This window comes from Geotrypetes seraphini, chromosome 11, assembly GCF_902459505.1.
Source record: "Geotrypetes seraphini chromosome 11, aGeoSer1.1, whole genome shotgun sequence".
Lineage (NCBI taxonomy): Eukaryota > Metazoa > Chordata > Amphibia > Gymnophiona > Dermophiidae > Geotrypetes > Geotrypetes seraphini.
The window spans coordinates 115,467,912-115,491,548 of NC_047094.1; the positions used below are offsets into that span (position 1 = coordinate 115,467,912).

At 43.6% G+C, this 23,637-nt stretch overlaps 1 protein-coding gene across 5 annotated transcripts in view; it reads right to left on the reverse strand.

The window, feature by feature from the left end:
* The window catches only part of MYLK2 (myosin light chain kinase 2), a 275,761-nt gene that overhangs the window by 26,568 nt on the left and 225,556 nt on the right, over window positions 1-23,637 (reverse strand). For all 5 annotated transcript variants that reach the window (XM_033963945.1, XM_033963947.1, XM_033963942.1 and 2 more), the window contains 2 exons: window positions 3,910-4,038; window positions 2,327-2,479 (listed from right to left, as the gene is read on the reverse strand). In XM_033963945.1, the coding sequence (XP_033819836.1) occupies window positions 2,327-2,479; window positions 3,910-4,038 (282 nt within the window). The remainder of the gene's footprint in view (window positions 1-2,326; window positions 2,480-3,909; window positions 4,039-23,637) is intronic.

The following is a 23,637-nucleotide window of genomic DNA, read 5'->3' on the forward strand; positions in this document are numbered from 1 at the left end:
AAACAACCAACTCATTGGAACCCGAGTTCTGGGGAAACCCCCAGAAATAATGTCACTAGACTGTTCATAGCCCTGAATTCCAAGAAATGCATCTTGGAAACCACATTCCTATGGTTTCTCCAGGCAATCACCTACTGAAATATAATCAGAACATCAGACATTATTGATAAAAGAATAGTATAAAAGATGGGCATCTTTAGCTGGAAGGAACCTTAACTTGACCATTCCCCATTGAGGCATATCTAACTTTCATCTGATCTTCTATCAACTCAGTGAACACTTGAGCCTTCCTGCCTCAACATTGCCTTCAAGATAACAAAACCCTGCTTCTTCAGTCATCCTTAAGAGACACTGTCAATACTTGCAGGTTGTATGGTCAAACTTTGTAATTGTATGTGGGTGACAGATTGCCAATAGGGTAAAGTGTGTGTTTGTACAAGTGTGAGTTTTCAAAGAATGCTATTTCTTGTAAATAAACTCTTTGCTTTTAATATAGCTACATGCTCTTATGGTGTGTGTGTGTATATATATATGGTATGGTATATATGGAAAACACAACTATTTGTTAATGCCTTCCTATATTAATGCCTTTCGAATTTTAGGATATATTTCTCAAGAATTTTCTGATATGAATTTAACATTCAATGTCTTCCTGTATTTCTATTGTTGAAATTTGACCTGATAATGCCTGTTTATGCTGTCTTGGAATTCTGTGATCTGTCGTGGGGAGGGATGTTAAAAATGTGTCTGTCCAGTTTATCTGCCTGTGTTAAATTTATAGTGTTTGTAGGGAGCACAGGATAATATGTATGTAATGTGTAAACCGCATAGTTATATACGGTATATAAATTTTTAAATAAATAATAAATACATACATACTGTATGTGTGTGTATATATATATATATATAAGGAGATTAACTCATTATGAGATGTGAATAAATAATAAACATCTAGAATGTATAATATATTTTTTACTTGCACTCTATCCTACTATATCTAGTAGTGATTGTATCACTCCTACTTACACATTACTTACACATAAGAGCCTCTTCTATCAAACTGTGCTAGCAGTTTTTAGTGCAGAGAGCCACACTGAATGGCCTGTGCTGCTCTCAACGCTCCTAGGAACTCTATGAGTGTCGGGAGCAGTGCAAGCCATTCAGCGCAGCTTACCCCGCTACAACTACTAGCGCAGTTTGATAGAAGAGGCCCATAGTTGCCTCTTGGCGCTATTATTTAAGGATGTTTCTAAATGGCATAGCTTTTAAATACAGAATAATGAAAGTTACATGTGCACTTGACACATTTTGGACACCTTCAGTTATACTACTACTAGCATAAATGTAAGCACCTAGATTTTAGGCATCCCAAAATCAGGTTTCACTAATATTGTACTTGTATAATGGCATCCGGGGCATCAAGACGCCTAAACAGAGAGGTGCCCACTTATAGAATTATCTTCATAATTTATGTATATAGTATATTTATGTTTACTAAGATTCGTGATATACTGACTTTCCATGTTACAATCAAAGTGGTTTTTCAGACCACATACAGGTACCTTCTCCAGTAAGGTTGCCAACTGAATCAAGATTTGCCCAACAAGATTGATCTAGTTATAGGTTTAACCCACTGCATGCAGAGATTTTATAGTAATGATTTCCCTATCACATTCTCTAAGAAAAGCAATACTATAAGTCCTTGGATGCAGAGGGCTAAAACCAGGACTGGATCAACCCTGTTGGGCAAATCTGGATCTAGATGGTAACCTTAGTGAAGCATGGCACAACATTTATTTATTTATGCACACAAGGTGCACCATTTTCATAAAGCTGAATTCCACACATAAAATCCTATGGGAGTGGGATTGCCTAATGTAAGTGTTCGATAATGGTTGACTCCTCTTTTTCTTTCCCCACAATGTGGGCTTGATGGGATTTCTTTATTGACTATCTGTGATATAAGTTGTATACATAAGCTTGTTTTATTCCTTAGTTTTGTACATTTACTTGGTTGATGTAAATTGATAAATCTGCAATTTAAAAAAAATGGTTGACTTCCCTATGAATATGGGCCCCAAAGCATCTAAGGCCCCAGTCCAGGGAGCATAAATCTGATCTGAAAATCAAAGCCCTATCCACTTCATGGCCGTGCAGAACACTCATTAAGGCATTAGACTGGCACAGACTCCTGGTGATTATTGGACAAAAGATCCTTGCCCCTCCCACAGACTCCTGATGATTACTGGACAGGAAGCCCACCTTGTGAATCCCTTATGATTATTTGATATCAGTACATTGACTTAATGAGTCATATGACTGGAACCTTTTCTCTTTGATCAGCAGATTCATGATGAAATCTTTTGCTTCTTCTGAGACATTTTCAAAGGGTTCCTCATCAAAGTCTGTTACAGCAGCTAACACGTTGTTCAGTGTCTCTGTGTCATTATCCCCCAAGAATGGAGACAGTCCACTCAGGCTAGACAAAAAGTGAGAGATAGTGAGATTTGGCATCAGAGAAAAAGAATAGACATGTCAGGAGGGGGATGGAGAGCATTCTATTCTGCTTTATTAATTTTCCTATATTTAATAGCCCATTCAATTCTACGAATAAATTGAGCATGACAGAACAGTGATTACAGCTTCATCTAGATGGGAAATAGAGAATGACACGGTGGCGGTTTACCCGCGGCCACCGCATTTTAGCCGCGGGTCACCGCCGAAAACGGGGAAGAAAACTAGCAGTCGCTGTGGCGACGGGGACAAGGCCATTCACCGCCCGCGGGGCGGTGAATGGGTCTTGTCCCCGCAGTGAGGCATGAAGGATCGCGCGGTCCCCGCAGCTCACACCCGCCTGCCCAATCGATTCTAGTGTTTAGCCAGCTCTCTCCCTTCTCCTCACCTTAGTTTGTAGATTTTCTTTTTCGGCGACCCGCACGCTATCAAAGAGCCGCTGCTGCTCAGTTTCGATCTTCTGCTCTGACGCAACCGGAAACAGGAAGTTGCAGCAGAGCAGAAGATTGAACACTGAGCAGCCGCGCGTGTGCGGCTCTTTGGGAAAGCGTGCAGGTCGCTGAAAAAGAAAGCCTGCTAAATAAGGTGAGGAGAAGGGAGAGAACTGGCTAAACACTAGGATCGATTGGGCAGGCGGGTGGGGGCTGCGAGGACCGTGCAATCACCCGTGTTCCCGGCTCAGACTGTAAGGAGGGAGTGAAAGGGAAAAGGATTCTGGGCCAAGGTGATGAAAACGGAAAGAAAAACCCACAGCAGGAAAGAAAGGAAAGGACAGGCAGGTGAGCCAGATGCTAGAAGCAGGGGGGGGGGGGAAGAAAGAGGGAAAAAAGCTAGATGGGGTTGAAAAGAAAAGACACACTGGTATGGAAGAGGAAGATAGGGGAAATCTGGACACAGGAAGGTAACAGAAAGAGGGGAAATTATGTGCATGGGGCATAGGGACAGAGACAAAAAGGGGACATGCCATGGGGATGGTATATGGACACAGGGGGGGGCAATGGCAGATACATAGGGGAGATATTAGAAAAGTATATAAAATCGTACCCGTTTGAGGCTTTTATGTATGCAGCGGTGATGGTGACGGGGCGGTGAATGGGGTTGCAGTGGCGGTGACGGGGCGGTGAATGGGGTGGCAGTGGCGGTGACGGGGCGGTGAAGGGAATGACGGTGACGGGGCGGTGCAGAGGATGGTGAGACGGGGACCAATTTTTTCACCGTGTCATTCTCTAATGGGAAACACTACTATTCCACCATCTTTGCTGCAGCTGTTTCTTACAAGCTGAGCCACTGAAAGGACATCCCTTGCAGATACCTATAAATAAATGACTGCATCATTATAGTCTTTTCTCAGTAATGAGAGCAATAGCAATAGCTACATCATCTTTCCATACTTACAGTACATATGAAATCACTCCCAAACTCCACATATCTGTGGTAAATGAGACAAAATCAAAGTTCACAACTTCTGGAGCTAGGAATTCTGGAGTTCCAAATGAAACTTTCAGTTTCTCTCGAGGTTTATACCTGAAGGAAAATATTTTATTTTATTTCAGAAATGTATATATGGGGGGTTCTCCTACCCCCCCCCCCAACCAATCTGTAAAGAGCATCTGAAGTAGTAATAAATCTACATGCATGCATTAAATAAAACCAGTAAGATATACTGTAAATGAAAGCAAACAAAATACAAAATTGCCATAAAAATCCAGACCCACCAATCCCTAGTATCATAAACTCTAGCTACCAAGGACCAGTCAGCAAGTTATTATTGCTGTTATTGATACAGAGATTAAAAAGCCTACATTTTCTTTAGAAACTTTAGATTAACCTTGAGAAATAAACTATTCCAGTATTTACCAATATTCTACAGTGCATTGGTGTGCCATGGAAAACCCACTAATGCCAGATGTTCAGATATAGAACATCAGGGCTCGGCTCACAGCAAGCTGCTGAGAAAATGTAAATTTATACATACCTCTCTTTCTCAGCTACAACATGAATCACAGTGTACTGTAGACGTTAATGAGCAGTATGCAAGGCACAGATAACAGGGCCCAGATTTATGCCAAGCACACATTGCACATAACATTTCCTACTCTGCACACTCCTGAGTCTCTTCCTTTGAGTTCTTCAAATATCATAGAAACACGATGGCAAATGGCCCATTTAGTCTGCCCATCCGCAGTAACCATTATCTCTTTCTCCCTCTGAGAGATCCCATGTGCCTATCCCAGGCCCTTTTGATAGAAACATCTCTTTCTTATTCCCAGGCTGGGTGAGAGGGTAGAGCATTTAATGAGCACCAGATGTGACACAGTTTGAGTGCTGGGAGCAACAGCAGTGGAAGAGATGCAACCAAGCTAGCTAAGCAAGTCAGCTGCCTCTACTATATACATACAGTATAAAAGGCTGATCCAGCATGATGGGTTCAGGTATATCTGCTTCTCTCTCACTATGATTTAGACTGATGGAGCCTTCACTGCTTTCCCACCTCTTTTGGCCATACACAATCCTCACCATATTGACACATACTGTACTTAATCCAATTTGTTTACTTTAAATCATTTTTATTGAATAAAATATATTGTACTATATATATATAGTAATATCTATAATAATAAAATGGTAAGCGCGCATGCGCACTCTAAAGCCGTGTTCCCTGATCCGTCGCGATGTGGCCACAAGAGTGCGCATGCGTGCTTATACGTCACCACACAACAGTCTCCTCTTTTTCCGGCCCTGCCCGCTGAGAGGGAGAGCGGTGCTGGCACCTGGGGGGGGGGATGCCAGTTCAGCTCGGCCGCTCCGTCTCTGCCATCTCAGCAGCCTCCGAAGCTCCTCAGCAGCCTGTCCCACCCCCTCGAGAAGGGCTCCCGTTGGCGGCGCTGCTGCTGGTGGCGCTGCTCCCACTGCTGTGCGCGAGCAATGCGCCGGAGCTGGATCCCGCCTGTCGGCAGTGGATCAACCACATGGCGAATGGCAGTGGCTGACAGGAGGAGACAGAGGTGAGATGATGGATTGATGAGAGATAGAGAGAAGGGAGATGCTGGACTGTTGGGGGGATAGACAGAGGGGAGATTCTGCTCTGGTGGGGGGTGGGGAAAGGAAGGGAGGCCTACTGCTGGACAGGGAGAGCAGGAAGAGGTGCAGATGGACAGGGGGGGGAAAAAGGAAGGGAGGCCTACTGCTGCACAGGGGGAGCAGGAAGAGGTGCTGATGGATAGGGGGGGGGTAAAAAAGGAAGGGAGGCCTACTGCTGCACAGTGGGAGCAGGAAGAGGTGCTGATAGATAGGGGGAAAAAAAGGAAGGGAGGCCTACTGCTAGACAGGGGGAGCAGGAAGAGGTGCTGATGGACGGGGGAAAAAAGGAAGGGAGGCCTACTGCTGGACATGGGGAGCAGGAAGAGGTGCTGATGGATAGGGGGGAAAAAGAAGGGAGGCCTACTGCTGGACAGAGGGAGCAGGAAGAGGTGCTGATGGATGGGGGGGAAGGAAGGGAGGCCTACTGCTGGACAGGGGGAGCAGGAAGAGGTGCTGATGGATGGGGAAAAAAGGAAGGGAGGCCTGCTGGACAGGGGGAGCAGGAAGAGATGCTGATGGACAGGGGGGAAAAGGAAGGGAGGCCTACTGCTGGACAGGGGGAGCAGGAAGAGGTGCTGATGGACAGGGGGGAGGTAAAACAAAGGGAGAAGGGCTGCTGCTGGATAAGGGGAGCAGTGAAGAGGTAGCGGTGGACACAGGGGAGGTAAAAGGAAGGGAGAATGGACAGGGGGAGCACGCAAGGGGTGGTGGTGGACAGCCAAAACAAAGAAAGACAGAAATACAGAAAGCGGCTAAGGAGACAGGAGACAGAGAGAGAAAAAAATAAAGACAGACACACACACATATATTCTAGCACCCGTTAATGTAACGGGCTATAAAGCTACTATATATATATATATAAACACACACACAATAACAGATGAATATAAATACAAGAGAATGAAATGGATTATGTTTCAGATACAATTATAATAAAAGAAAGACTACTCAATTAATTACCCTATCCCACTAATTACCCTCTCCCATTCCCCTTCCCAAGACTGCATAAAGAAAAATTAAGGTCCACCTAATAAAATACGACTTTGAGCAGTGGGTGTTATTGTATTTTAAAAAGTTTGCAAAATCATAAGAAATAATCTACCCTGCTTCATATCCCAATCAGAAAAAGACATAGCCTCCATGAACACAAGATGTATCATATAAACTCTCCATGGACCATAAGTCAGACCTGAAGATCTTATCCATAAATAGAGAATAGCTTTTAAACCCATAAGAATCACTTTTCAAAAAACCTTTATAGCCTTTAGGTATTGGGTGTTGAATACCAAAAATCCAAAATAGATTATAACTATTACAATGCCATTTTACCTGCCACATATTACTTATTTTGGAAAAGACCTCTGACCAAAAACTGCGAATCAAAGGGTATTACCAAAACATATGGGATAATGTCGCTTTGGGGTGATTACATTTCAGACATGAATCCATAGATATGATAGTTGCTCTATAAGCTCTCCACGGTGCCATATATAAGCGACAAATAAATTTATACCCCATCTCAAAATAAGAAATGTCAGGTAATAATATGTGCAATAACTGCACAAAACATTTAATATGAGTACCTTGCAAATTTATTTGTAATTCAACATTCCAAGCACAGGCCACTTTATCATAATCTATGAGAGGAGAAAATTCGAACAATGAATGTCTAAAATATTTTAAAGGTACTATCAACTGAGCCTCCCACCAAAATACCTCTGATAGAGTCTCAAATTTTTGAACATAAAAATTTGGAGTTCAGTGAGGATAAATAATATCTTAAATGTAGATATGAAAAAATGTCCAAATGAAACCACCCATAGTCAGAATGCAGCTGAGAGTAAGTTGGCAGAGTACCATCATCTCTAAGAATTTGATACAGGTAAGTAATGGTCCCCCTCTTCTCTGCTCTGAAACCAGCTGATAACATACCAGGCTTAAAGGATCCATTACCACTTATGGGTAACAAGGGAGTGATTTGAAAATTAATTGACAACTTACCACAAATTTCTTAAAGGGGCCAGCAAAAAGTAATAAGGGTTCCTTAGGACAGCAGATTCTAATCTAGAGGAATGTAAAAGATAACTAAAATGATAAGACTTCCAAAACTAAGGGCTCCTTTTATCAAGCTGCGCTAGTGGTTTAACACGCGTAATACCGCGCGCTAAACCACAGGCCATGCTAGCCACTACTGCCTCCCTTGAGCAGATGGTAGTTTTTAGGCCAGCACAGTGGTTAACAAGTGATGAACTGTCTCGCGTGTTAATCCCGCTAGCACGGCTTGATAAAAGGAGCCCTAAGTTCCACTAGAGTCCATGAAAAATAAGATGTAGCAAGAAACCATTCATGTATATGTCTCATATGACAAGACTCCACAAATTGACGTAAAGGTAGTAAACCAAGACCACCTTTGTCTATCGATAAAGGCACTATATTCAATGGAAGACGAGGCTGACCTCCTTGCCAAAGAAATCCCCGAATAAATTTACTCAATTGTATCTCAATTCTTTGATAAAAAACAAGAGGGAGCATCTGATAAATATACAACCATTGAGGCATTATAGTCATATTACAGAAAGCAATACGTCCCATCAATGAAATTGGAAAATGACGCCACAACAGAAGACGAGATTTAGTCTTATCCAACAAAGGCTGTATATTTACCTTATGAAGCTGAGCAAGATCTTTCAGGATTATTATTCCAAGATATTTTACTTTACCAGGTGCCCAAGTTAAAGGAAAAGTACCAGTCCATTGAGAAGGTAATGACGAATGAAAAGGAAAAACCATGGACTTCTGGTAATTTAATTGAAAACCCGAATGAAAACCGAACCTGGCTAATGCATCAAGTAGACGTGATAAAGAGCATTCTGGGTTAGTTAATATAAGCATAAGATCATCCGCAAATGCCAGAACTTTCAGTTCTCAATCTGCAATGAATAGACCAGTGATATGAACGTCATGGTGTAAAGTATGTAATAAAGGCTCCAAATAAATAAGAAAAAGCAATGGGGATAAAGGACAGCTTTGGCGAGTTCCTTGAGAAACAACAAAAGGAGAGGAATAGGTCCCATTAATAAAAATAGACGCACGCGGGCCAGTATACAGAGCATGCAAACAATCAAGAAACCAGCCTGAGAAACCCATGTTAGAAAGCGTTGAAAAAAGAAAAGGCCATTCCACTTGGTCAAAGGCCTTTTAAGCAACTAAACTAGCCAAAAGTCCAGATATTCCCTGCGTCTGACCTTTCGCCAATGCCATCAGAATTTTGCGAACATGCAAAGCTGATTGACAACCACGAACAAAATCAACTTGTTCCGGATCAATAAGCATAGGTAAATGAGTAGCCAGCCTATCTGCCAAAACTCTAGCAAAGATTTTGAGGTAAACATTAAAGGCTGAATTCTGTAAGGTGCACCAAAATGTTTGGCGCCGTTTTAGGTGCCGCTGAAACCAATTCTATGAACGGCGCCATGTTTTTTGTGAATTGCACTCAGTTGAGCTCAGCTATATTATATAGCGCTCCAAATGAAAGCACCGTTCATAGAATCCCTGGAAATCACTTAATTATTGAGCGCTGTTTGTTGAATCGCACCCAGATTGGCGCCAGGATTGGCGCCACAAAATTCAGTGTGCATGACATCTACCCACAACTTGCCATCTCTTTCCCTCACCCCCCTCTATTATCTCACTAAACTTTATCCTCTTCCCCTATTCAGAATGTGGGTGTGTTTTTTCTTCTCCCCTCTTCCATCATATATCATCTCCAACCCTTCCAGCCAGAATCTTCTCCTCTGTCCATCCAGCATCTGCCCCGTCTTTCTTTCTTCTCCCCATTATCCTGCTTACTGGCCTCCCCACCACTGCTATATACTTCTCAAGCAGCAGCATCTGTAAACTTATGTGCAACCATCGTGGAATGTTTCTGCACTTCCCTGCCGTTACCAGCTCTGCTGTGGTGGAACAAGAAAATGACGCCAGAGGGGGGGTGGATCAGCAGACAGAGACATGCAGGAGGGTCCATGAGGATGGCTGAATGGAAAGTTTACTGCTGCTGGTTTGGGAAAGCGGCAGAGTAGGTTGGTTCTGGACGCAATGAGCCAGCTGTCCACCCCCCCCCCCTTTAGAAACATGGATGAAAGATAAAGGCCAAATGGCCCATCCAGTCTGTTCATCTGCAGTAACCATTATCTTTTTGTCTCCCTATGAGATTCCAGGTATTCTTGAATTCAGACAGTCACTGTCTCAACTACCTCTTCTGGGAGAGTGTTCCATGCATCTACCACTCCTTCTATAAAAAAAAGTATTTACTTAGATAACTCCTGAGTTGGTTTTAAGAAAGGTTTGGACAAATTCCTGGAAGAAAAGTCCATAGTCTGTTATGAAGACATGGGGAAGCCTCTACTGCATGGGTAGCAAGGAATGTTGCTACTCTTTGGGTTTTGGGCAGGTACTAGTGACCAGCATGGGCTACTGGCCTTGCTGGACCACTGGTATGACCCAGTAAGGCAATTATTATGTTCTCATTTCCTTTCAAATGAAAGACTCACCTCATGCACATTTATGCCATGTAGGTATCACATCTCCCCCACCTTTTCTCCAAAGCATACATATATTGAGATCTTTTGGAGTCTGTCTCCATACACCTTAGTTTTAGAGCATCCTTCTAGCTTTTGCTGTCACCCCAGCCTTGGTACACAGTGCAGCTTGCACTGCACATCTCAATGAAGTAGTTGGGCTAGTTAGCAGCTGTGCAGGGTATTACCCAAACTCAGTGGATATTCAGCCACACACATATAAAAACTGTCTAAACCTTTGCTAATCCACAATGTTGTCACACATTCCACAACAAAGCCTTCAGTTAGCTATGTAGCTCATATAGATTTTAAAAAGGCCCACTGTCTGACAACAGATTACTACCCAGAAATATTGTACTAACACACCTCTGTGACACTCAGAAGAATATTGCTACCTACAAACCATAGCCATATGTAATGGAACCCCTCCCCCCCAAAAAAAGGCAGTCATTGCATGTAGTACAACACTATATATATATATATATATATATATATATATATACACTTTTCTTCCTCCACTGTGCAAAATCAAGAGAGGATGTTAGGGGTTCCAACTTGCACTATTAACTATTTCAGTGGTATTCAACCCAGTCCTCAGGGACCACCTGGCCAGTCAGGTTTTCAGGATATCCACAAGGAATATGGATGACAGAGACTTTGAAAACCTGACTGGCCAGATGGTACCTGAGGACTGGGTTGAATACCACTGACCACTATTTCACCCCTGGCCAGAGACATAGTGAAGAAACCAAAAGAAACTCTGGAATGACGATGTTCCTAAATGTATTTTATTTGAAAATGTCAAAGTTCCAAAGGTACACTAATATCATCCACATAAAATAAAATCATCCACATAAAAGTAAAATGATCCACATAAAAACCTTAAAGGACCTAGTCCGCTAGGGATGCAGGACCCAACACGGTCCGCGTTTCACTTCCGGCTCACCACATATTAGCTTTCCCACGTATTCATCATTATAGGACCCCCAGGAACCCCTGAAGAAGACTTTTTGTCGAAACGTGGACCGGATTTTCTTCTCTGTGGATATTTTGGGGTCATTTTTTTGGTTTTTGCAGAGACATGGTGAAGCCTGGTAGTCAACTTTTAGGGACACTCCTAAAATGTATTGACCAGCCATGTCTCACACCAGCTCAAGCATCCCCTCCCCCCCTCAAAATATCTTGTTTAAGGTCATAAATTCAGTGACTCTCAATTAATTCAGCATTTCTAGATATAGCTGTTTTTCACAACTTTATTCTTTGGAATTCTTTCCAACTCTCAGGAAAAAAGACAACAAAGAGAACACTCACGTTTGCTGTTGGTTCAGCAGAGAAAATGGCCATTTTGGGTCACACTACTCTGACATCATCACAACATCATCAATATGCTCAAGATGGCGGCGGCAGCACAAGTCGCATAGCGAGAGAGGCTTCTGCTACGCCAACAAATCTAAGTACTCTAACAAATCCAAGTACTCGCCTTCCACGGGCGCAATTTCTCTTTTTTCTTTTCTTTTATCTTTTTCCCAAACCGAAGCGTGAAGGACTCCCCAAGCTGCCACTATCTGTCTACTGCTCCGGCCTCCTGACGTTCCTGGCCCGGCCACCAGAAGTGGGGCCCGTGTGTACGTCGAGACAAACAACCTAAGGAACTGCGCGTGCTGGGACTGCGAGGCTAATGTCCCAAATCTAAAAAGTAAAACCTCACCAATACCTGGGGAGCCACGAGTGCTGGGACCACAAGACGCAAGAATGGGATGGCGAGGCACATGTCCCAAATCTAAAAGTGAAACTTCACCGCCGCCTGAGGAGCCACGAGTACTAGACCACAAGACGCACATACGGAACCGGGAATGGCCGCCTAGGGCCTGAGCTCCGTGGGAACTGACATTTGCTTTGGAGGAACTGCACTACTAACTCGTGACCAGCCCTCGGAGGAAAGAAAGGCAATTTGGGAGAGCAAACCACTGGGAAGATAGGCCAGATAGCTCACCTACTCGGGATTTAATCAAATTTTCTGCATCGTACATCCCCTCATGGCCCGATGGCAGAAACATCACACGAACGCCAGACGGTCTATCTGCTCGAGATTTAACAAATCTGGAAAGCACAACGGAAAACCCTCCAATCTTTAAAAAATCTTCCACTCTTCCACTCTTAAAAAATCTTCCAATCTTTAAAAATCTTCCACTCTCCTTGGGATACACCATTCTTTTTTTCTCTGCCTGCCGCCGGTGAGTCTGAAGAAACCTAGGGCATGGGAGAGCACTCCACCACTCACCGACGCTACAACCTGCTGAGCCAGTTGGAAGGCTCAGCGGGACAGTTTGAATTTCTACCTGCCTTTTCTCTGGTAGCAGTTGGGAGGACTTCACCGGGCGTGGGAGCACACTCCGCCCCTCCCCTGACGCTACACCCACTGAGCCAGCTGGAAGGCTCAGCGGGACAGCTTGAACTTCTACCTACCTTTCTCTGGTAACAGTCGGGAGAACTTCACCAGGTGTGGGAGCACACTCCGCCCCCCCCCCCCCCGACGCTCATCTACCTGAAAACAACTTACAGTGAACCAACAAACTTCACCAATCTCACATGTGCATACTTAAACATAAGAGCCATAGGCCTAAAAACAGAACACATAAAAAACTGGATAGAAAGAGAAAAACTGGATTGCCTCTTTCTCACTGAAACCTGGCTTACCTCTGAAACAGACACCAGAATAACAGAAGTTTGCCCTAAAGGTTACAAAATGGTAGTGGTCTGCAGAGAAAACAAAAGAGGAGGAGGAATTGCCATCATAGCCAAAAACACCATAGTCCTAAAAATACAAGACAAAATTACTACCCCATACATGGACTTACTAGCCTGTCAACTCTCAGGCTCCTCACTCAGGCACCCTAAACTGCATGCTTTGCTACATAACACCAGGAAACTGGAACACAGCAAAACCAAAATTTGAAGACTTTATCTACCGAAACTCATTAACAACAACTTACAACTTAATCCTAGGAGACCTGAACCTCCACCTCGAAAACCAAGCCTCCAAACAAGTAGAAATCTTACTGTCTTACCTTGAGGCCTTAACATACAAGTTATTAGACCCTCAAACAACTCATGAAAAAGGACACCAACTTGACATTGCAGCCTACATGACCCAACAACCAGAAATTTACACATCAAATGGAAAATGGCATCGTTCCCTCTGGTCAGACCACTATACATACTCCTTCAATATCAACTGGACCAACAACAAAAACAAACCAAACTCACAAAAAATAACCAACATCTCACGTAAGCACATTGACCCCACCAAATTCTGGATGAAAACAGATGCCATAATCCAAAACTATAACCCCAAAAGCTTCATCACACAATGAAGCCAGCTAAGTGCAGCAACTCTAGATGAGCTAGCTCCAGAACAAACCAAAACCAAAATCCATAGAAAATCTGACAAATGGCTTGACAAATGGCTTGACAATGCAGACAAATAGAAAGAAAATGGAGGAAAAACTATCAAGAGAAAACAACATGGAGAAAACTGAACTAAAAATACAAACAAAAATTATAAGAAAAACAAAAAACATACTACACAAAGCAAATAGGAGAAGAATCCCAAGACACAAAAAAACTATTCCAAATACTAAAAGAACTCACAGACACCAAATCCTACCTGACAAGAAACAACGCCCCCATACCCACAGCCATCCTCAGCAACATATTTCAAAGACAAAATCGCAACCATAAGATCCACCTTCAATGGAACACCTGTGCACCTAGAAGAGATCACAACACCCTCCACAGAAGAAGCAGCAGCTGCGGCAGACAGAATATAGTCCCAATTCTCACCAATACTATGGTCAGACTTCAACAAACTCTACAACAAATACAGCCATGCAACTTGCGACCTCAACCACTGCCCCCCCATACCTATTGAAAGCCTCCAGTACACTATTTCGCACCCTACTCTTGCAATGGATACAATCCCTACTAACTGACGGCCTTTTCCCACAAGACCTCAGTGACATCATCATCACTCCAATCCTGAAAAACCCCAAAGGAGAAATAGACTAACCATCCAACTACAGACCCATAGCTTCAATACCACTTTATGTCAAGCAAATGGAAGGCCTCGTAGCCAAAGTCCTTGACCTCTCAGGAACATGATAAATTTGCTCGCTGGTGGGTTGGACGGGAGGGGGGGAGGGCTGCTGTGTTGTGGCGGAAGGCTGGAGTCTTGATTCTTGACCAGAAAACCCTAGATGTGACGGTGAATAGGGTGTATGCGGACCCATCTGGTCGTTTTGTCTTAGTTTTTATCCTTTTCGATTGGACGCCTTTGTTTCTCTGTAATATTTATGCGCCGAATGTTTATAAGGCTTTTTACCTTTCTTTGTTCAAGGCTTTGAGTGATTTTCCTGATTTGCCTCGGGTGTTTGGGGGTGATTTTAACCTTGTTCATGATCCCATCGTTGACAAGTCCGATCCCCATCCACAGGAGCGCATTGATTCTTCTAGGGGGATTCCTTACCTCTGCTCCACTCTGGAGCTGGTGGACGTTTGGCGCACTCTCCATCCTGGGGAGCGTGATTACATTCACCTATCCTGTGCTCATGGCACTCAATCGCGGATAGACTACTGGCTTTTGTCTACTAGTCTTTTTTCCTCTACGACTGCAGCGGGGATTGGTCCCTATTGCGTTTCGGATCATGCTTTTGTTTGGTGCACCTTGAGTGTGGGGGCGGGCGGGAGCGGCACCCATCAATGGCGCTTCCCTCCGGCTTTATATAGGGATCCTGGGTTTCTTGATCATTTACTATGGAAATGGAAGGACTATCAGATCCATAATGAGGCTCATCTGGAGGACCCAGTGCTCTACTGGGAGGCAGCTAAAGCAGTTTTGCGTGGTGAGATTATTGCTTATGCTAGCTTTAAGAAAAAGGCGCGCGATAGGGAAATTCTTCGTCTGGAGAGGCAGGTTTGGGCGGACGGGATGTGGTATGCTTGCCATCCCACTCCTTCCCAGAGGAGCACTCTGCTGGCGTCGCAGTCCTCTTTAAATGAGCTTTTGCAGGCCCGTACCGCCTGCTCCCTTCAATATTTTAAACATCAATTTCATCTCCATGGTAATAAGGGCGGGAGACTCTTGGCTAACCTGGTCCGTACTACTGATGGTCCGCGGCAGGTGCTCCGGGTAATGGAGGAGGGGGTGAGGCTGGTTTGTACTGATGCGGCAATTGTGAGAGTTTTTTGCCAGTTCTATCAGAGGATATATGCTCGCTCTACGGCCCTGGAGCTGCCAAGTGAGTTGTATCTTGATAACATCCCGACTCCTTGTGTATCAGATATTCACCAACAGATGTTGAATGCTCCTATCTCGATGGAAGAGGTGGCGTCGGTAATCCAGTCTAGCGCTCTTTGGAAAGCCCCAGGATCTGATGGCTATCGCGCAGAGTTTTATAAATTGCTCTCCATAGAAATTACACCGGTGTTGACTTCTACCTTCAATGAGTATGTTCAGAGTGGGTCTTTATCACAGTCTCTGCGAGATGCACATATGAAACTGGGACGGGATCCTACCTTGCTTAGTTCTTATCGGCCTATCTCCCTTCTTAATACTGAGGCAAAATTTTTCGCTAAGATCCTGGCTAACAGGATGGCCCATGTTTTCTCTGATCTTATTGTTGATTCTCAAGTAAGCTTCGTCCGTAACCGTCAAGTGACATGTTCTATTCGCCGTATTATAACTTCTTTGGAATACGTGGCTCTTGCTCGTTTGCCTTCCTTGTTGGTTAGCTTCAATGCGGAGAAGGCTTTCGATAGGGTCTCCTGGAAATTCCTGTTTGCCACATTGCGACATTATGGGTTTTTCTTGACGCTGTCTCTGCTCTTTATGCTTCGCCTTTGGCGGCTATATGGTTAATGGGCTACTTTCTGACTCTTTCGACATTCAGCAGGGCACTCGGCAGGGGTGCCCCTTGTTCCCCCTGCTATTTGTTCTTACCTTAGACCCGGACATTCCTGGGGTCCCCATTGGTACGGTGGAATTTAAATTGTCCGCGTTTGTGGATGATCTTCTGGTCCATCTTACTTGTCCTTCCAGGCCTTGCCTGCTCTCTTGATGGTGATGGCTGAATATGGGGACTTTTCAGGTTTTCAGCTGAATCTAGAGAAGTCCTTGGCCCTTCCCACCTTCTCGGAGCTTCAGAATGCCTGGCAGGGGGTCTTCCCACTGAAATGGGCGGACCAGGCCTTTCGTTATCGTGGCATCCAATTGACTCCTTCAGTTTCTTCCATCAAACAGGCTAATTTACGTTTGCTATTTGACACAACACATCGTCGCCTGGAGGGCTGGAGATTCTTTCCCCTTTCGGTATACGGCCGCATTCACCTTTTTAAAATGGTTGTTTTTCCACAATGGCTTTATGTTCTTCAGGTGTTACCCATCTGCTTTTTGCAGAAGGATCTCCATGCGCTGCATCAGCTTCTCTCTCAGTTTTTTTTTTGGGGGGGAGAAAGCCTCGCATGGCTTTTCGTTACTTGTTGGGCTCTTGGTCAAGGGGCGGCATGGGGGTTCCTGATTTGAAGAAATACAATCAGGCTTGTTTGCTTCATTACTTGGGGGGTTGGATCTTGGAACAACACACCTATACTTGTTTCGATTATGAATTTGCCTTCTACCATCTTTGGCATCTGTCTTCTTTGTTACATGCTCCTCGATCTTCTCTCCCATTCCATTTGAGATCGAATCTTCTGCTGGGTTCTCTCTGTGACTGTTGGAGGGTATTGGTGCTGGGCTTGGGGGGGGACCCAGGAGTGTCTGATTTGCTACCCCTGAAGGGGAACCTTCAGTTCTTATCTGGCCGGATGTCTGCATTTTTTAGGCGCTGGACTCAGTTGGTTTTCACTGTGGAGCACATCCTTACCCCAGAGGGCACGCTTCCACCTTGGCACACTTTTCAGCTTCGCGATGGGATTCGCACCACTGATTTTTTTGCTTACTTGCAATTGGATCATTATGTGCGCTCTTTGGCGGTGGAGGGTCTGCAGTTGGGTTTGGGTGGTAAACTTTGTGCCTTTTTTGCTCCCTTTTCGGAGGACGCCTGTCGGTTTCGGCATTACATCAGGCGTTGAATGCTATTGCCCCGCCTCGGATGTGGGATTCCCTGTGTGCTCGTTGGGCTCCGGACTTGGGCTTACGGTCCACAGATCTGGATGTGGCCTGCCTTATTAAGCGTATTACGACCCTTTCGGTTTTGGCTGAACTCCAGGAGTGTCAGTTTCGGGTGTTACATCGTGCTTACTATACGCGAGTCCAACTTTTTCACTAGGGTGTAGCTGAGTCGCCGCATTGTGAGAAATGTTCCCGTGCTCCTAAGTCCTTTTTCCATGCCTTTTGGAGCTGTTCTGTGGTCCGGGCTTTCTGGAGGCGGGTGATTCGTTACTTGGAGCTTCTGTTGGGCCGTTCTATACCTCTTACTCCGGCGGGATTTTTGTAGGATAAATACGAGGCTTTTCGTTTTCCCCCTGGGGTAGGTCGGTTATTTCTGCGGAAGGCGGGCTTAGTGGCTAAGAAGATCATTTTGGAGGAATGGGTTTTGGATCGGGCTCCTTCTTATTGGGATTGGCGTAACTGCTTGCATGCTCTGATGCTGCTTGAGAGGGTCGAGTGCGTCATTCTTTGAGTCAATCGAAGTTTTTTTGTAGGTATGGGGTCCTTATATTTACTCTCTGTCCCCTCGAACCTGCAGTTTGATTCTTAATACTTTACCTCTTTGATTCCTGAGTGGTAAGGGGTCTGTGGTCTTGGGGTGGCCTCCTTCCGGCTTCTCTCCGTTTTGTTTTTTTTCTTCTTTCTCTCCCTCTTCCTTTTTGTTCTTTTCTCTTTTACCCTTTTCTCTTTCTTCCTCGGGAGGTTCATTTTCTGATTCTTTGGGCTCATCAGAGTCCAGGGTCCCAATTGTTCTGCTTCTACTTGGTTCCAGTCCTGACCTCCCCCCTTGGATGTGCTGGATATGGTTTCTGGGTTGTTGTTTTTTTTGGTTGGTTCTTGTTGTTGGGAGGGGGTGGTGGGGTGGGTTGGGGGAATCTGGGGTTTGGGATATTATTGCTGTACGGCTTTGGGTGCACCTGTGTGTTCTTTGTTGTATTCATTGTCTTTCTTTCTCTGCCTCTGCTGTGCTCCATAAACCAATTGTTTCCTGTCCACTTGTCAATCAGACTATGGGAGATCAGCTCTGTATTTTTTCACACCATGTTTATTGATCTTATGGTCATTTCTTTCACCTTTGTTCTTTGCTACTCTGTCTGTTAGACCTTTTTTCTAATAAAAAAAAGACTTACACTAGAAATTTTGTGTTTTTCTATGAATTTGCAATATTTATAGATTTATAGCTACATTTTCCCCCACAATTATTTTCTTTTACAATTCTTTATGAGTTTGACATACCTGCAGGTTTTCCTATTTTCTGTCCCCTAAAGCACATGTTGCATTGTAGATGGAGACTTCAGCTGTGGCTTAAGATTATGAATATAGCAAATGAGGTATCAATAATCTTTTGCATGATACACTCCATTTCCAACTCTCAGGAAAAATATACCGAAGAGAGCACTCAAGTTTGCTGTTGATTCAGCAGAGAAAATGGCCATTTGGCTTATACTACCCTGGCATCATCACAACATCACCAATATGTACCCAGGTGGGACATGCACGGCAAAAATGGTTTGATGTGGTTTTGAACACAGCAATCTGCTGGCCACAAATCAACAGCTGAACACAGCAATGCCTGAAGCTGTTGAGCCACTGTAACATGCTTTTATACCTTGCAACTGCTAGATACCTGTTCACAAACAAGTGGAATTGAATTTGCCACCTGAGGAACATATAAAGCAACTAAGAGCTCCTTGCGTATTCACACCAGAATCTGACCTCGTAAAGAATTGTAAAAGAAAACAATTGTGGGGGGTGGGAATGTAGCTATAAATCTATAAATATTGCAAATTCATAGAAAAACCACAGAATTGGTGAGCTTAAAAATGAAATTTGAAAGGGAGAGAGAATAAATATTTTTCATCATAGAATGTGCCCAACATTTAGGCCAACTTAACCCACGACTAATTATTGGGCGCCCATCGTGGCGCCTATTGCAACTGAACGGTGCCGATTCTATAAGGAGCTGTCTAACCCTAAACCATGCCCATGCCTAGCGCTCATAGCGCCTAATTTTTTAATGGCACCATAGATTTCAGAGGCGCCATGTTATAGAATCGTATTTTATGTATTAGCGCCTAAGTAGTAATTATTGATAATTAAAACTCTTAATTGATCTCGATTTTCAATTTAAGCTGGCATCTAACTAGATAGGTGCCTATGATGTGGACGCCCTTCACTAGGCGCCGTTTATAGAACTTGGCCTTAAGTAGAGAGATAGGATGGTAGGAATCTAAAACATGTGGATCTTTCCCAGATTTTGGGATTAAAGTAATTAAAGGATCCACAACACCAAGAGGAAAGGAACCCTCTCCCACACAGGAGTTAAAATATCACACCAATGATCCTGGAAGATAGTAAAGTAATAGTTTATAATATTCTGCTGCAAATCCATCAGGTCCAGGTGCTTTGCAAGTTGATAATGATTTAATAACCTGCTGAACTTCCACTGCTCATAAAGGGGCATTCAAAGAATCTCTCATCTGAGAAGTTAAACAGGGCAATATTGAGTCTTCCAAATATGATTGCACTAAAGAAGGTTGCGAAGAGGAGTCAGCAGTATATAAACAGGAGAAATATTCAGAAAAAATTTGAGAAATTTAATTAGGGTCATTAGTATAAGTCCCATCTGGAAGCTTAATAGAAGAAATTAAATGAGGCCCACTCCATGCTTTAGTAATACAAGCAAGGTAATGACCAGGTCAATTACCAAAACAGAAAACCTGAAATTTACGATAAAGGGTGCTGCGTTTGGACCGTTCATGAAGAAGAGTAATTAAAGCAATTTGTGCTGCTAACATCCCCTCTTCATGAGCCAAGGTAGGACAATGAAGGTAAGGCCTCTTTGCATTTTGAAATTGATATTCAAGAGAGACAATTTTGGAAGCAATGCAACAATTATGCCCCATGACATAGGCTATAATATCCCCACTTAGCACAGCCTTGGAAGTTTCCCAAAAAAGGATCGGATCAGCTTCATGTTTTGAATTAAAATGGGCATAATCTGCTCATCTTTCCACAAGAATATCGTTGGATATTAGGATCATCATATAGGTAAGCTGGAAAATGCCAATTACCACCTATACGAGCACCCATTTCCAAGTCTATAAATATCAGAGCGTGATCAGATATGGCCATCGGACCAATAGTAGAAGAGAATATTCGGAGAAACAAGAATTGAGATACAAGAATATAATCAATTTGGGATCAAGTGGAGTGAGAACGAGAAAGGTATATGTAGTCTCGTTCAGTAGGGTATAATCTTCAAGGATCAACTAAATCTAATGTGGAACATACTGTAGATAAGGAATTCCCTTATGAGGAATAGAAGTCTGCTGCACCGGGGAAGATCTGTCCAAGGAAGGATCTAATACTTGATTCAAATCTTCAGCCAAAATAAGAGGAGAGGCTTCAAGCCTCAAAATAGTTTGAGCCAAAGATTGAAAAAAGACATGTTCATAAACTGTGAGAGCATAAACCACTAAAAGATTAAAAGAGAGGGAACTCAGACACACCTGCAACAAAAGAAAGCGACCATAAAAATCCTTGGTCAGCAGCTTGGTATGGCATTGTAAGCGTTTACCAATTAAAATAGCTACTCCTCCCTTCTTACAGTCAGTTGAAGAATATACTTCTCCCACCCAACCAGTTTTGAGCTTATTATGTTCTATTTCAGACAACTTTATTTCTTGTAGACAGGCTATGTCTATCTCTTGATGCCGGATATAAGAGAGCAATTTAGCACGCTTAATAGCTGAGTTTACCCCTGAAACATTCCAAAATGCAATACACAACAAGGAAGGTGATTTAACCACCATCATCACAGACAGAAGAAAAAATAATTTTAAGTAAGATAAAATGAAAACATCTAGGGGCCTAGCCCTTCCCCCAGATGTAAATTTGTATCAAAGTCATGTGAATAGATATTAAGAATGTATGATAAACCAAAAACCAATAAATAAATAGAGGGGATAAATTAGACAACAAAAGATTATATAAAAGAGAAAAAATAAAAACCCCTATAAACCAAATCCATAAATATGCAGTCTTGAGAATCCACCTAACTTTCCCATAATCTACACCCCCCTTCCCCAATATCCCCCCCTTCCAATGTTTCCCATGGCATCTCTGATTTCCTAATTAAACAAAAAAGGAAATCAGGGAATCCGAGTTGCAAAGATGAAACCTGCACCAGGTCTCAATCTACCAAGACTAATATCTCAAGATTAAATAATATCCCATATCTCAAAAAAGGAAATAAATTAATTAAATTGTGAAGCAAAATATCACATAGGTATCAGTAAACAAACACCCTCCTAGATATAGACAAAAGGTGAATTCAAAAAAATAGAAAATGAACTACATTTATCCAACACATGTGAGCAATAAAAGAAGTTACATGTGTTTCCCATATTCATTCATTCCCCTAGATCTAGACAAAGATCAAGTTTAAAATGTATTGGAAACTGTAAAAACTGATTCATATTTATTCATTCTACTCCACTCAAGATTTTCTAGACCTCTGTCACATCTCCTCTCAACTGTCTCTTTATTAGGCTAAACAGCCATAACCTATTTAGATGTTACTCATATGGGAGCTATTCTCTGTACCTTTTCTAGATCCTCTATATCTTTTCTTGAAATGTGGCAACCAGAATTAAATACTATACAGTATACTCAAGGAGAGACAGAGGCAGTGGTGTGCTGGAGCGGACTCCCACCCCTATTAAAAATGGCATCTGGAAGTTTCACTCCCAAGTATATTTCACTCTTGGGATGTTTCGCCCCTTCGCATTTTGTCCCAGGTACTTTTTGTACCCATACTTTTTGTCCCTGGAATTTCATCCTCTATATTTTACCCCTAGGTATTTTTCACCCCTAGAATATTTGCCCCTACATCTTTCACCCACCAAGATGTTTTGCCCCTCCTCATTTTGCGTGAGGTACTTTTTGTCCGCATACTTTTTGCTCCCAGCCTTTCACTATATCCCAGAATGTTTTTTTATACATAACAGTGTTAACTAATAGCTCTGGTAGTGACATGCACTGTGACCTGCAGTCAGAGCTGGATTAAGGCAAACTAGGCATGTGCCTCGGGCCCAAAAGTTTAGGGGGGCATTTCAGATGTGCTCACAATTAAGAATAACTAGGCACGTGGCTTGGGCTCAAAAGTTTAGGTGGGCCTTGTCAGATGTGCTCACAATTCAGGAGGCTAGTATTGCCAACTGTGTGTTTTTCAGGATTCTAAAAAGTTGTACATTACCTGTCTCAAAGCCAGAAGGATGAATAAATGTGTGGATCACCCAAGATCACCTCTTTCCAGTATTGAGACTGTGGTAGGCGCCAGCCAAAGGCTTCTCTAATCAAAGGAAGGAGGGGCTGAGCTGCAAAGCCTGTGAAAGAAGCAGATCTCTTCACAGGGTTTATAGAGATAATCTGTGAAATATAAATAAGCCATTCATCTAAATATGCCACTGTCTAAAAACCTATGTAAAGGGGTTCAGCATCACAGCAAATCATTCAACATCCAGTGGCGTACCAAGGGCGAGGGAGGGGCAGTCCGCCCTGGGTGCAGGCCATGAGGGGGTGTTCTCAGCCATGGAGTCAAGGTCTGGGAACTTCCCCTTCTCACGGCCTGGCCCCAAGGCTGTGGATGGTATCTATGGCCCAGCATGTCTATCCACGTCTCTCTGCGCCAGTCCGATGTCACGCTGAATCACTGCCGGCCTCGGCAGTGATTCCTGCTTTCCGTCTGCTGCGGTCCACCTGGGCAGAAACAGGAAGTTGCATCATTGGAGACAGACCACAGCAGACAGAAAGCTGGAAGGGGAGCTGTGGGCAACTTTGCTAAATCACTGCTGAACCGGCAGTTTTTCAGTGTGACAGAAGGAGATGACAACATCGGACCGGTGCAGAGAGAAGGGTGAGACCATGCTGGGCCGAGAAGAAAGCCTCCTGGGCTAACTGGATTTTATTTTTAAGTACGGGGGTGAGGGGGTGGGGGTGGTATTAATTAAGAAGTGCTAGATTGGACGTGAGGGAGAGCTCATGGAGCCAGAAATAGAGGACAGAGAGATGGTGTGCAATGGTCTGAAGGGAGAGAAATTGGACCTGGGGTAGTGTGAAGGAAGAGGGAGATACTTGAAGGGAGAATTGTTGGAAGAGAAAGGGAGAAATGGTGTATCTGGGGGAGGGGGGAGAGGCAGGCAGGGGGGAGATGGGTTGGTGGGCAGTTGGGAAGAGAAAGGAAGAGAATCTGGG